The following is a 12,040-nucleotide window of genomic DNA, read 5'->3' on the forward strand; positions in this document are numbered from 1 at the left end:
GTTGACAACACTTTGACACAGTCATCTTGTTCTGTTTGGCACAAGTTATAAGTTTTAGATGAAATAAAAAACATATGGCTGGTTCATGTTCCTCTTGACGGCCAGTCAGTCAAGCTGTATTTTCTTCTTGAGAACAAATTAGAGTGATATTAAGTTTTCCAACTGTTAGACACTTGCTATAGGACCTGTAATAAATCTTTATCGGAAAGTGCGTTCTGATATCTTTGTCGGACGTTTAAGCAATAACAGACAGCTTTTAGTGACACGTTACTTCCACACTTTCACTGGGCCGAGAATATTTATTCAATAAGGAATAATTAGTTGAACGTTTGATTATCTTCCAAAAAGCCTACCAAGGTGATTCATATTATAAAGGTTAGATATTTAGCTTGAGCAAGTTTGTTCTTCAACACGCAGGATCTACAAAAACTTTCGAATCATACATTCTAACGTTCCTTGATAGTATAAGACCGTACGAGTCGATCCTAAAGATGTACAATAAACTATGCCTTTCACGAGAATTTTACTTTCTAAGTGAAGTGAAAAAAATTCAATAATAAGGTCATAGCTTCTTCGCTTGTGTGTTTCACGAGGGTTTATTCTCATCGGTATCAGAGTCACTCTTGTAAGCCGCTATTGAACTCAGAACAGATGCTTTCCTGACGTTAAAATTTTTACCAACAACACTACTCTCACTCGATTCCTTCGAATCTTGGCAAGAGTCCGCTCTCGGCTCCTTTCTTACCGCACTCAAACGAAACTTGCCATTCGCAAAATAACTCCGTGGTGCTGAACGCTCTCTCTTTTGAATATCTAGGCGAGTAGGCTCAGCCAACACAGTATCGCTCGTTTCCTTCTCTTCGGCACGAATAACAACCATCTGTCTCTTCCTTGGATGAAACCACTCTGCCAGCATATCCTCTTCATCGTTTGCACTGTCTGCCACGCCGTTCCTCTCAGCTATTCTTTTCTGTCTAAATAAAAGATAGTCGGGGTCTAGCTTTGCTTGCCGTGCTTTCAACGACTTCAGCTCATCCAAGGTGTCTAAAAGTTCCATTTCTTCCTTCATGTCCATTGTTTTGTTTTCCAGCGCTTGCATGGCATCTTCTTCTTGCTCTCGTCGTAAAGACTCTGCTTCTCTTTCTGCCTCTTCCTCTTGCTTCCAGATTTCGTAATTTCTAGAAACTCCATGTTCACAAACGTAGTCGGCATTTTTTGGATCCGTTTTGATAGTAAAGGGAGAAGAACAACTCGCACATTTTACATAGAAACGATATATTTTGATTCCAAGGTACTCTTCGTTTTTTACAGTTTCCTTTTTGGCGTTGAACTTTTTCCCTGCGTACATGTATTCTCCACAAGTCTTGCACCTTACGGTCATTGGCAACATGAAGCGGACTGCTTCTAACCTATCCTTGGGTCTCTTAGCCCTTGGGAGATTCTCTGGGTCGAAATCCGGAGGATAATATTTATTTAAGACTTTACGTTCTCCCATCCTTTAAAAACTGCAGTTTCCAAACAACGGAAGAAATCACTACAATTCTTTTGTTGGGTGGCAATTGGAAAAGGAAATCCATCAATATGTCGACGACCAACAAACTGGACGAGTTCTTTTCTAAAAAGGACTCGAAAAAGAAAAAAGTTGGCTCATCGAACAAAACTTCTAAAACTGACGACAAAATGAAAAAAGAAACAATTTCAAGGAAGCAAGCCGAAGAAAGCGACGAAGTTAACTTAGATGTCACACCTTCTTCTTCATCACTTGCTGGACTGGAAAAGCTTTCATTTCTTTCTATTAGCTCTTCAAGTATCGGTTCCTGGGCAGAAGAGGAAGAAAAGCAAGATGGACAGCCAATTCTACACACAAAGGGTCGTTCACTTTCTAACTTGAAGAAGGAGGCTACTTCTCAAGAAGAACAGTCAAAGGATTTGCCAAAAGAAGACAAATTCACGGGCTGGAAGATAGCTGACAGTAAGTCAAGTGAAGCTACTGAAATAAAGGGGTTCGAAGATTCTTCCTCGCTGACAACAAAACCAGCTGAAGAAAAGTTCCCGACCTTGGAAGAGACCGCAAAGTTGCCGAAAGTCGATAAAAGCAGAGAAGTGACGAACTCGTCATCTAAATTTGCAACCGAAGAGAACAAGAGTTATGCAAGCTCACGTCCTGGTTCTAAAGTTGCCGGGAGTCTTCGAGCGCTACTTCTGGAATCACAACAAGATAAGTTGTTGAAACAAGAAACTACGTCCTCAGCAGAAAAGAAACAGGAACAGACGACACCAAGAAGATCAGAAGTAAATTCTGGTGTTACGACAATGAGAGATAGGAATAGTAGTAATACTGTGGGCTCTTCAGAGCCTGTTAAAGAGACAAGTCAGAGAAGGCGTAAATTTAGCGGACTGCAAGCCATTATTGAAGAGGCTTCCAAGGACAAACAGACTCCCAAGGCTACAAATGGTTTTACTAATTCTCCAGTGAGTAAAGAGAAATCTTCTTCTTCTTCTTTAGGAGCAATGAGTAGAGGAAGCAGCGTAGACCAACAAAGCAAGACTGTTGATTCTAAGAGCAAACAGAGAGTTTCAAATATGCAGTCCAATTTCTCGGAAGAACGGAACGATGGAAGTTCCATTGACGCTCGTCGAAATAGAAATCGATACTCTGCATTATCTGACAGTCTTAAAGATGATGCTGAGTAGTAACCGTGTTCGTGGTAATGGGTTGCTGCCCTTGAACTTTTTACGATGTTATTTATGAACGCTATTGTCAAGTAGACGAATGCACTAGTTGAAAGTTGTTCAAAATATAGTTTTGCGAAATGTATCACGGTCTTCAAATAGTTAAGAAATAAAATCATAAAAGGGATATTTGTTGACAAGAGTAGTAGTTTCTTTGACTAGTTCAATTGTTCTTGAAATGCTTGCTAGGAATATGAGTCTGCCATGAATATCTCCCGCATTTTCTCATCGTTTCCTTCTTCTATTTCAACTTCACTCATTCCTCTGAACGCATCTTTCGACTGCATCTTGAACACTTTTGAATCTGAAGTTCATTTCATGTAAAAAGAGTCTTTCAATAAACTCTATCAAGCGCTTTATTCGACACAACCTCATCTTCCTCTTCCATCTGGTATTTCAATAAGGGTTAGATAAGAATCTTCGACAGAAACATCCCTAGAAGACAATGAAATGTTATCGCATATATAGTAACCGCGTCTCTCAAACTGAATGACGTCTCCCTTCCTTAACAAGCGCAGATTGATATCTCCCCATGCAAACTCTTCTATCTAATGAGAGTTTACGTGATATCAACTTACTACTGACAATTGCTTACTTTGCTATTGTGGCGAATAATATCTTCCATGCGATCATCTTCCTCCACTTTTGCTTTGGTAATGAGATGATCAAATTTCACGAGACAAATCTAAACAGGCAATCAATACTATTATTAGAAAAGTTGCCATTCTTGTCTTTGACTCACTGGGACCAAATCACGAACAAACGCAAGCCATGTAAGCTTCTTGGTCTTCTTAAAATCTGTATTTTGCGGCAAAAACTCTGCAAATATCTCCTTTCCATTGATTTTCGTAACTTGAATCTAAAAGACAAAAATTTGAAACTTGATTATTTCAAACAAACACCTTTAACTTACGTTTCCCCAATCCATCAAAGTCACAATTTCAGAGACACTAATTTCTTTGGCGTCTTCCTCTTCAATGATAACACAACGTGAGAGCAAGACAATCTTGTTACCAAGGTCTGGATTCTTCTTATGAAAGGGAACCGTGCGGACTTCATCAACTGCATTGGTTATCTGAATAATTCTAAGTTTTGTATCAGACACAATGACTTGCAACAACTGACATGCTTACCTGTATGCCATTCTATTAATAGCAGTGTGACGTGGAGCAATAGGATCAATCACACGTTTGTTAACTGTCCATATCTTATCCCATTCCATCAAAACTGTGTTCTTAGAGCCTCCTTGAGATAAAATAAATGCTCGTAGAGCTTCAATAGTCATTCCTCTACGACGAATTCCCTAAAGCTTTTCTTAACATCTCAATGCACAAATCATTTCAAGACATACTCGGATTGTAGGGAAACGGGGATCATCCCAGCCACTAACATAATTATTTGAAACAAACCATTGCAGTTTCCGTTTACTCATAACGGTGTACATAAAACTGAGTCTAGAGAACACCCAAAGAATTGGCTTTCTTAATTTGCAAGCCTTGAAAAGTCATAAAGATGAAATACGAAATTCTGATGATAGATACCTCCAACATCCAATAATACTGCGCTTCTCGGTCTTGATATTCGTTGGTACGCAAAGCATGCGTCACACCAGAGAGCGAATCCACAATAGGACAAGCAAAGTCATATGTCGGATATACTTTATATTTTGTTCCCATCTAAGGATTCGAATTGGTTCCAGTCACAATATCACCTTCTTATTTCACCTACCCGATGATGAGACACACTTGCCAAACATCGATATAATATAGGGTCTCTTAATGCTCCATTTTTACTTTTCATATCTATTTTGGCACGTAAACAGCACTTGAAAGTCGTTGGCATACTATTCTCTCAATTGAAGACTGGACTCTTACCTTTATTCCTTGCTCTGAGCCCAATTTCATCTCATTCCACAGCTTCATATTCGTTTCTTTATCATTGTTACGATAAGCACTTTCCTTGCACTCTAGTCTTTCTTCTCTCATTTGTGACGTTGGAGTCATATCCACATAAGCTTTTCCTTCCTTCCGAAAGAATTATGATAGTGAGCTTCAAGCAAAGTAGAGATGCTTACTTCTATCAATGTCTCAGCGAAAAGTTCCAATTGTTGAAAATAGTCTGAAGTATATTCCACAATATCGGCCTTTGAAACAAGTCAAACAAAAAATAAAACAATGAAAAAAACTTACATGCACACCAATAAGGCGAAGGTCTTCAATGAAACTCGACTCAAATTCCATATTTTCTTTGCTTGGATTGGTATCGTCAAATCTCAATATCAACGTTCCTAAAACCATGTTTACATATGTTTTTTCTGAGAATAAAGCAGGTTAAACAAACCATGAAAACGCCGAGCAAAAAAGTCATTTAAAAGCGCAGCCTTCACATGTCCAATATGCAAATAACCACTTGGTTCTGGTGGAAATCTTGTGATAACTTTGCCATATTCAGCATTCTATTATCATCAACTGTCAGGGCCGTACTAAAATTATGCTCGAGTCTGACTCACTGGAAGCTCAAGGAATTCAAAGTTCGCTCGTGAACCGACCAATCTCATCACATCTGACCAGCCTTGAAAATCGAAATCGGCAACATTCTTAAGTGCTGAAGTAACGGGTGGAAGTTGTCGTATATATGAAGCCCAACGAGAAAGAAACCTAAAAAACATTTAGTTGGTGAGCTGGTGTGTCTTATATGTTTTCAAGTACCGATATTTTGAATTTTCTAAAGTTTCAAGAGAGTGCTGATAGTGAAGCACTGAAAAGACCATAACGTCAGCAAGGGTGACACGATAACCCACCAAAAAGGAACGAAATAATAGATGCTGGTTCAATATTGACAAAAATTCTACAATAATAAATTTTCACAACAAGTAGTCTATCAGGAATAAGCAACCATACCTTGATCAACTAGAGTCAACGAAAGCAACTTCTGTAGCCATAGTTGCACTTTTTTCCCGTCCTCACCATCAGTGCCAAGCAACTTTTAAAAAGTGAATATAAATAAAGCAACTTTACTTCAAAAAGTTTTCCTACTTGAAAGCAAAAACGTTTTGCCAAGTCAAGAGCGGTGTCCAAGTCTCGCTTTTCTTGCTCCTTTACGTCGGTTGATGATTGATTTTTGTCGGCCGTAATCAAACTCAACGCGTTTGTTTCTTGCAATTTTATCCACTCTACTGTAACTCTTAAACCAAGAGAGCAAGGCGACTGCATGACGTCGGAAAGGACAACTTGCATGGTTAGTCAATGCCCAAAAGTCAGTGGCCAATTCAATACTTCTTCATTAGAAGGAACAAAGAGCATCTTCATTGTTATATTGGTAACTTTTGACAAAGGGCACTAAGATTCAGTGTACAACCTTGCTTGAAAATAGACATTCTGAAAGAATCAAGGCTATCCAAGAAACCAACAAAGATACTTTTAACTAGACGAACTAACATTTATAGTCGCCCTTACGACATCATTTTCAAATGAATATAAGACTTACTAATCACATTTCTCATAATAAGCAAAACTCTCATTCAAAGCAACTTAAATATACTCAAGCTTAGGTCATAGGAACTGTAGAATTGGCTAACTCTATAATCATACTACACAAAGCTTCAGATGCATCAAATATTGTGATATACCCGAGAATGATATACTAAATATCTTCCATTTCTTAAATGGAAATAAGAAACGTCCCATAAAAGGGAAACTATAAGATACCTTTTATGTAATGAACCAACACTTTTATCTTCAAGGTGATTTCAATAAACTGTTTCTATATCACACTCAAGCACCTCAACAATTCTGCTTCTAAAGTGAATCAAATGGGACATCCTCCGGTCTTGTGAAAAACTGCTTAAGAGTGAAAATAACATTCGGCTTAAAGAAGACCTTCTAAAGTTCAAGATCTTTCTCCAACTTTCTTTCAAATCACAAGTAATATATATCATTGCATTCCTCTCCAATAGGATAGGCACTCAATTTTCATGCTTGAAATCTAAAGTGTCCAATAACTCCTGGACAAACACTTTAAACGAGAAAACGATATTATTCTAGAATATATTATCCCACAGTGACCAATCTTTGTCACTCAAACTGTCATTACGAGTGTCTTGTTCCTGTCTGTTATATTGTTCAAAATTATCTAAATTCTCATCCTGGCGATACTGCAACGATGACGAAAACATTGAATGTTCCTCAGGAAATAAAATTGAGGCGTCACACAACTCTTCAGGTTTTCTCAAAATAATTGAGGGTTCCTTTATCTCCTGAAACTCTTCTTCTCTTCCATCAGATTCCTTCTTTGACTCCAACAAGACAAAAGAAGAACAAATTAACACTGGTTTGCTTCCAGCAACTTCGTTGAAACTACCACTTTCTTTTCTAACTCCTAAACGACCAAAAACTTTTATTTTGCAGTCTTCTTCTACTCTTCGGACAACCACATAAGCAACACGACCAAAAAATTCTAAAAGAAAGTTTTCAGGAAACTTGCGGCTTTCACTTGCAAGTTTTGGAAACTTATTCTCCAAGACAATACTATGAACTTTCAGACTTAAACTCGACATCATCTGTCCTGTCTGTAAAGTGCTTAGCAACGGTTTGCTTTTTACGTAACCAACAAGGCTAATCTTCTTTCGACTCACAGTATGGGCAACTCGAAGATGATTTTGGTTTGGAAAGTCTCTGCTCAAGCCACTCGTAACGTTTTCAACTGGATCTGTAGAAAATGATCGTCGTATCCTTTTTCCAACAAGTTTGTGATTTCTCAAAGCCAATTTTACTTTGCTTACTCGAAACTGAGGTTTGCCAAGGCACACTCTGCTCGTTATTTGAGTGCAAAAACCACAAGCTTGACAGCTGTCCATTTGGACAATTCGTTATCCGCGAGAGAGAAAGCCCGAGTTCCGTTGATTGGTTGTACAATACAGATGAATGAAAGTCATAATAGATTTTCATCGAAACTGGATTCATATATTTGACTATATATTATTGATATACCTCGATGTTTATTCAAATTCATTCCATAGAGTCTCCAACTGCACAAGAGAGATATCCATGAGATACATTAATGCTCAATTCACAAATAAGGGAATAACTGGTGAAGTTTACAATAAACGTGGAGTTGAAATTTATTTGAAAACTCTATAAACAATAAAATTTCATGGATCTTCAAGAAATTGGTTACGAAAACGATAATATTCTTTGAACCGATTCACCCCAAAACTTGGTCTCAATTTAGTCCAACCGAACAGAAAAGGATTGACGAGGAAAACTTACAGCAAGTAATCAAAGTCAACAGTTTGATCTACTGAAAGGCAAAGTGCCCACATTCCCCAATAGAAATGTGACAACTTGAACACTTCAGAAGGCTGTGAAATACAATATCGAAAAGAAACTTACCAATGCATAACGATTGGCTTCTATCATAAGAGACTTTATATCCGTTTCATTCACGGATGAAACATTCTCGAAACCTCCATAAGACACTAAATAGTGCTGACAAAATAGATGTTGTTGTTCTTCTGTGGGATATTTTGTGTAATCTGGAATACCGTTGTCTGTACCACCCATACATTCACAGAAATGGTTTCCAACTAATAAAGTCATGAAACACTAGATTCAATATACAAAAACCAAAACCTACTGTCAAAACCTCTATAGTTCCAACCAGAATATTCAAAGTCCACAAAATGCACCGTTCCCGAAATCTCATCATAAAGTATGTTTCCAAATAGAAGATCATTATGAGAAAATACTATAGGAGAAGGAGTTTTCCTTAAAGTATTTCTTAGAAACTCCAATTCTTTCTCTAGAACAAGTAAATCTATTTGCTTTAGTAATAACCTTCTGCTGTCGTCTAACTCCGTATTCTCCAGTTGTTTCAAAGCAACTTTCGCTTCTTTCAACCAAGCATAGATACTTTCCCATACTGGAGAATCTTGTAAGCTCTTCCGGTGTCCTTGCGGTTGAAAGCGATGCAGAATGGCCAGTTTCTGTGCGACAGCTTTAGAGATATTTGGATATCTCATCTCTTCAAGAGACAAAATAAACAAGTTTCTAGAATAATATCATAAAATAAAATACCTTCTATACTAATGCACCGTGCCTGAAGCCAACTTTCAATCCTACCGTTGGCAAATTCTCCAATAAAACTGGGTGCTATCCTGTTCTTTGCGAGCTGTTCAAATATCTCATTCTCCTTTTCTCGGTCGATGATTCCTTCAGCACCAAATACTCGAACAAGAACTTTATTAAAAAACAGGTTGGGTGCATCTTTGTTTACTGAAACACAAAAGATGCGGTTGGTGATTCCTCCCAACACTCGTTCCACTCGTAATTCCGCGTCTTCCAAGTGGCGCCAATCAGGAACCAGAACCTTACAAACGTATCTAAATAAACATTTGAATATCTATTCACAACTAACGATATGCCTTCATACTTTACTTGCTTCTTAATTAGGTTCGGTTCCAGTGAGACACGAAAGGCAATAAAAGGGATACGACTGTTCCTACAAATAAACCGAGACCAGAATGTTTTTTTCTTGTCACGTTGAGAAGTATAATATGCACTTCTCAGTAACTCAACGAAAACATAAGCTATAGTACTGAGTGCAATTATAGAAAGCCCCACTGTGGAAGATTTCATGAAAGCAAGAAGAAATGTGGAGAGTAGAAAAGCCCAAAACTTTATAAAGCATTTCTATTTTGAGAATTGCAAACATAGGAATGATGCTCGCTTATTTCGTTTATAATTACAACCTAATACAAATATATATATATAGATAGATATAGATATAGATAGATAGATAGATATAGATATAGATAGATAGATATAGAAAGCGAAAGGGACTAGTCGACCAGCACATAACCATCTATCAAGACTATCCAAAGAGACTAAGATAGTAAATAAGAGAAAATTTCTGAGTTTGAACTATTTAAAGATGAAGATGGCTGCAAATAGGTTCTCTCACTGTCTTCCTGAAGAATATTGTATTCATCAATTGCAAGTTCAGCAACAATGGCTCCAACAACAAAATCCACTTCTATTGGATCGATCGAAGGTTGCCTCCACCAAATGGTAATCAATATCGTCAGAATGTCACGAGAACTATAGTTCGAAAAAGATGATAGGACCTGCTGCTTGCAAGTAAAATCTCTAGAGAATGAAGCATTGACAGCTTCTATATATTTCACTACTCAAGTTCAGAAATAGATCATAATTTGTCTTCCCACTTACTAAATTGAGCAACAGAAAGAGTACCAAATAACACACTGTCGCTGGAATCAAGGCAATAAGTCTCCAAAGCACGAAAGCAGCGGTGCATTCCTTGTTTCATTAGTTCCAGTTTCGCAATCAACTCTTTGATTTTCTCCCAGTGTTGCGAAATAATAGACACATGTTCGTGCAGATTCTTTCTTACACGTGAATCCAACTGACTTTCTAAGGCACCCGCTCTCCACTTCTCCTCAGTCTCTAAACGCAAGAACAAAAAGACTTCTCACCTCAAATACAATAGACGCTGGGCTATAACCTGTAACTGCTCCTTTCCTTCTTCACTTAGCGCTTTCCAAGCCTTTACATAAGTTACCCATCGATGCAATGTGCTCGATATTTGCGCTTTATTGTTGATGGCTTTGGTCAATTGTTGTGCCATAATTGTTATTTTCACTTTGAATGCACTCGTTGGGTTGGGATATTTGGAATGCCGTGCAACCAAAGGAGTTCTACAAAGGCTTCTTGCGAAGAAGTATTCGACCCGACGGAAGAAAGCTATCTGAATATCGAGACATCACTTTAAGAAAAGGTTGTTGAGTCGTTGCATTGAAGCAACCAAACTTATGTCTTTGGCTTTAGGTCCTCTGGTTACGACGGTTGACGGGTCAGCAAATGCCTCAATTGGGCGAACAGTGGCGTTGATAGGCATTCAACCGAAGGTGATCGAGTGGAAAGAGACCAAAAAGGGAAGTGCAAGGTCAATCGTGGGCCAACACTGTTCCTGTAAGTGAGGTGTTCACGGATCCTATCCAAGATGCTGACTCGTTTTTTTAGTACAAGTTGAATTTCCTTCCGTTTGCCATAGAGACATTCGAAGTGGAAGAACTTTGGAGGAGGCACTCTTAGTAAAAGAGTCACTGGAAAACGTATTGGAACAAATACTAGAAAGAGATTCGTTTTGTATAGTTCCGGATAAATTCTATTGGCACTTACAAATAACTGCATATTGCCTCAGCTTAGACGGGAATGTGATTGAAACATTCTTGTTAGCACTGTATGGTGCCTTGTTGGACCTTCAATTGCCAGTAGTACGAGCAAGCACCTCAGGTGATCTTTTAACTCTTGATCCAAATCAGCCTAAAGTGACACTTCCAATGAAGAAACTCGAAGATTGGCCTTGGGTCGTTCCTATTGGATTGTTTTGGAATGGTCCTTCAGAATATTATGCTGTTTTGGACTTATCTGAAGAAGAAGAAAACAATATGAGCTCAATTGTATGGATATGGAATAGTCAAAGAGGAGATAAATTGGCAATCTCGAAACAAAAAGTAGGCCCATTGTCTGTAAACATTCTACAGGAAGTCTTACAGCTGGTAAAAGCTCACATAGATGAAGTAATATTGCGATTGCAACACGGGAAGTGAACGAGATCTTTTGAGTAGCTCAACATTAGTTGAATGGACCATATTCAATCGGAATGAAGTATGGCTTACATTGATTGCAGTTTGAAGTGGTTTTTTTAGAATTTTGAGTCCTAAACAAAGAAATCAAATATTTTGTTTTGTCTAATTATTATAAGTTTGGTGACCCAGAGAGAGAGAAGAGGATTGTAAGTTTTACTTTGAACCAGTCACTTGTAATGGAGAAATCGATGGAAGACCTAATTGAGTAGATGAGCCATGACTTGTATCAAAAGTGCTCGTTTTGTTGAATGCCAATGGTTTCTGGCAGTTGTTATGGTAGGATAAAATGTTCATCTGCCCTTCTTAATAAGTCACAGAATAGTCAGAACCCGTAAGAGCAACATATCGACTCTAATACTTTCTTCCAGTGGCAATCATATCTAATTTTATTAACAGTCCCTACAAGACTTTCTTTAGAGATACGACAAAATGGAGAGAGAAAGACCTTCCCAGAAAGCCATAACAAACTTTTGTACACAGAAGTGTTAGATTAGAAACTCAAAAGCAACGCCTTTGTCATTTCCTGATAGAAACTTGTAATGAAAGCGTTACAAACGTTCCACTTGAAATCCGTTAAAATCGTTTCTCATATAAGAATCTCAGCGAGTCGTTTGATGATGGAGCTAGTTTGGCTGTCAC

At 38.0% G+C, this 12,040-nt stretch overlaps 7 protein-coding genes across 8 annotated transcripts; 2 read left to right on the forward strand and 5 right to left on the reverse strand.

The window, feature by feature from the left end:
• Nucleotides 1-6: 6 nt before the first annotated feature.
• Gasu_18260 (uncharacterized protein) lies at nucleotides 7-1,521 on the reverse strand. Its single transcript, XM_005707271.1, has one exon. It carries the CDS (start codon nucleotides 1,493-1,495, stop codon nucleotides 587-589), a length of 909 nt encoding a protein of 302 aa, XP_005707328.1. The 5' UTR covers nucleotides 1,496-1,521; the 3' UTR covers nucleotides 7-586.
• Nucleotides 1,522-1,531: 10 nt separating this feature from the next.
• Nucleotides 1,532-3,022, forward strand: Gasu_18270 (nucleic acid binding protein). The gene has a single exon (XM_005707272.1). The coding sequence runs from the start codon at nucleotides 1,582-1,584 to the stop codon at nucleotides 2,692-2,694; it is 1,113 nt and encodes a 370-aa protein (XP_005707329.1). The 5' UTR covers nucleotides 1,532-1,581; the 3' UTR covers nucleotides 2,695-3,022.
• Nucleotides 3,023-3,028: 6 nt separating this feature from the next.
• Nucleotides 3,029-6,011, reverse strand: Gasu_18280 (glutamyl-tRNA synthetase). Its single transcript, XM_005707273.1, has 16 exons — nucleotides 5,769-6,011; nucleotides 5,634-5,715; nucleotides 5,442-5,580; nucleotides 5,243-5,390; nucleotides 5,074-5,188; nucleotides 4,923-5,020; nucleotides 4,808-4,876; nucleotides 4,608-4,757; nucleotides 4,462-4,557; nucleotides 4,275-4,409; nucleotides 4,085-4,228; nucleotides 3,867-4,036; nucleotides 3,647-3,818; nucleotides 3,476-3,592; nucleotides 3,329-3,418; nucleotides 3,029-3,281 (listed from the first exon to the last, which is right to left on the reverse strand). The coding sequence occupies exons 1-16, from the start codon at nucleotides 5,967-5,969 to the stop codon at nucleotides 3,105-3,107; spliced, it is 2,103 nt and encodes a 700-aa protein (XP_005707330.1). The 5' UTR covers nucleotides 5,970-6,011; the 3' UTR covers nucleotides 3,029-3,104.
• A 145-nt stretch (nucleotides 6,012-6,156) lies between these two features.
• Nucleotides 6,157-7,611, reverse strand: Gasu_18290 (uncharacterized protein). Its single transcript, XM_005707274.1, has one exon. The coding sequence runs from the start codon at nucleotides 7,586-7,588 to the stop codon at nucleotides 6,773-6,775; it is 816 nt and encodes a 271-aa protein (XP_005707331.1). The 5' UTR covers nucleotides 7,589-7,611; the 3' UTR covers nucleotides 6,157-6,772.
• Nucleotides 7,612-7,786: 175 nt separating this feature from the next.
• On the reverse strand, nucleotides 7,787-9,391 carry Gasu_18300 (choline/ethanolamine kinase). Of its 2 annotated transcripts, XM_005707276.1 has the most exons (6): nucleotides 9,163-9,391; nucleotides 8,808-9,112; nucleotides 8,368-8,754; nucleotides 8,124-8,317; nucleotides 8,001-8,074; nucleotides 7,837-7,946 (listed from the first exon to the last, which is right to left on the reverse strand). In XM_005707276.1, the coding sequence occupies exons 1-6, from the start codon at nucleotides 9,366-9,368 to the stop codon at nucleotides 7,883-7,885; spliced, it is 1,230 nt and encodes a 409-aa protein (XP_005707333.1). In that variant the 5' UTR covers nucleotides 9,369-9,391; the 3' UTR covers nucleotides 7,837-7,882. The 2 variants fall into 2 exon arrangements, with proteins under 2 accessions (XP_005707332.1, XP_005707333.1); XM_005707275.1 differs by having other exon boundaries at nucleotides 7,787-8,074.
• Nucleotides 9,392-9,393: 2 nt separating this feature from the next.
• Nucleotides 9,394-10,381, reverse strand: Gasu_18310 (uncharacterized protein). Its single transcript, XM_005707277.1, has 3 exons — nucleotides 10,226-10,381; nucleotides 9,960-10,177; nucleotides 9,394-9,915 (listed from the first exon to the last, which is right to left on the reverse strand). Exons 1-3 carry the CDS (start codon nucleotides 10,375-10,377, stop codon nucleotides 9,617-9,619), a joined length of 669 nt encoding a protein of 222 aa, XP_005707334.1. The 5' UTR covers nucleotides 10,378-10,381; the 3' UTR covers nucleotides 9,394-9,616.
• Nucleotides 10,382-10,391: 10 nt separating this feature from the next.
• On the forward strand, nucleotides 10,392-12,022 carry Gasu_18320 (exosome complex component RRP43). The gene is made up of 3 exons (XM_005707278.1): nucleotides 10,392-10,527; nucleotides 10,578-10,721; nucleotides 10,773-12,022. Exons 1-3 carry the CDS (start codon nucleotides 10,398-10,400, stop codon nucleotides 11,360-11,362), a joined length of 864 nt encoding a protein of 287 aa, XP_005707335.1. The 5' UTR covers nucleotides 10,392-10,397; the 3' UTR covers nucleotides 11,363-12,022.
• Nucleotides 12,023-12,040: the final 18 nt, after the last annotated feature.

This window comes from Galdieria sulphuraria (genome assembly GCF_000341285.1).
Source record: "Galdieria sulphuraria unplaced genomic scaffold scaf_12, whole genome shotgun sequence".
Lineage (NCBI taxonomy): Eukaryota > Rhodophyta > Bangiophyceae > Galdieriales > Galdieriaceae > Galdieria > Galdieria sulphuraria.

Bases quoted from the DNA above. Each gene is read 5' to 3' on its own strand.
- Gasu_18260 (XM_005707271.1), bottom strand. From the start codon at position 1,495: ATGGGAGAACGTAAAGTCTTAAATAAATATTATCCTCCGGATTTCGAC.
- Gasu_18270 (XM_005707272.1), top strand. From the start codon at position 1,582: ATGTCGACGACCAACAAACTGGACGAGTTCTTTTCTAAAAAGGACTCG.
- Gasu_18280 (XM_005707273.1), bottom strand. From the start codon at position 5,969: ATGCAAGTTGTCCTTTCCGACGTCATGCAGTCGCCTTGCTCTCTTGGT. The intron at 5,716-5,768 runs GTAGGAAAACTT...ACTTTTTAAAAG, and splicing joins CAAAACGTTTTTGCTTTCAA to TTGCTTGGCACTGATGGTGA. The intron at 3,419-3,475 runs GTGAGTCAAAGA...TTGCCTGTTTAG, and splicing joins TTGTTCGTGATTTGGTCCCA to ATTTGTCTCGTGAAATTTGA.
- Gasu_18290 (XM_005707274.1), bottom strand. From the start codon at position 7,588: ATGGACAGCTGTCAAGCTTGTGGTTTTTGCACTCAAATAACGAGCAGA.
- Gasu_18300 (XM_005707276.1), bottom strand. From the start codon at position 9,368: ATGAAATCTTCCACAGTGGGGCTTTCTATAATTGCACTCAGTACTATA. The intron at 9,113-9,162 runs GTATGAAGGCAT...ATGTTTATTTAG, and splicing joins CTAATTAAGAAGCAAGTAAA to ATACGTTTGTAAGGTTCTGG. The intron at 8,075-8,123 runs GTAAGTTTCTTT...GAAGTGTTCAAG, and splicing joins AAGCCAATCGTTATGCATTG to TTGTCACATTTCTATTGGGG.
- Gasu_18310 (XM_005707277.1), bottom strand. From the start codon at position 10,377: ATGGCACAACAATTGACCAAAGCCATCAACAATAAAGCGCAAATATCG. The intron at 10,178-10,225 runs GTGAGAAGTCTT...GGAGAAGTGGAG, and splicing joins CAGCGTCTATTGTATTTGAG to AGCGGGTGCCTTAGAAAGTC. The intron at 9,916-9,959 runs GTAAGTGGGAAG...GAACTTGAGTAG, and splicing joins TCTTTCTGTTGCTCAATTTA to TGAAATATATAGAAGCTGTC.
- Gasu_18320 (XM_005707278.1), top strand. From the start codon at position 10,398: ATGCACTCGTTGGGTTGGGATATTTGGAATGCCGTGCAACCAAAGGAG. The intron at 10,528-10,577 runs GTTGTTGAGTCG...CTTTGGCTTTAG, and splicing joins AGACATCACTTTAAGAAAAG to GTCCTCTGGTTACGACGGTT. The intron at 10,722-10,772 runs GTAAGTGAGGTG...TCGTTTTTTTAG, and splicing joins CGTGGGCCAACACTGTTCCT to TACAAGTTGAATTTCCTTCC.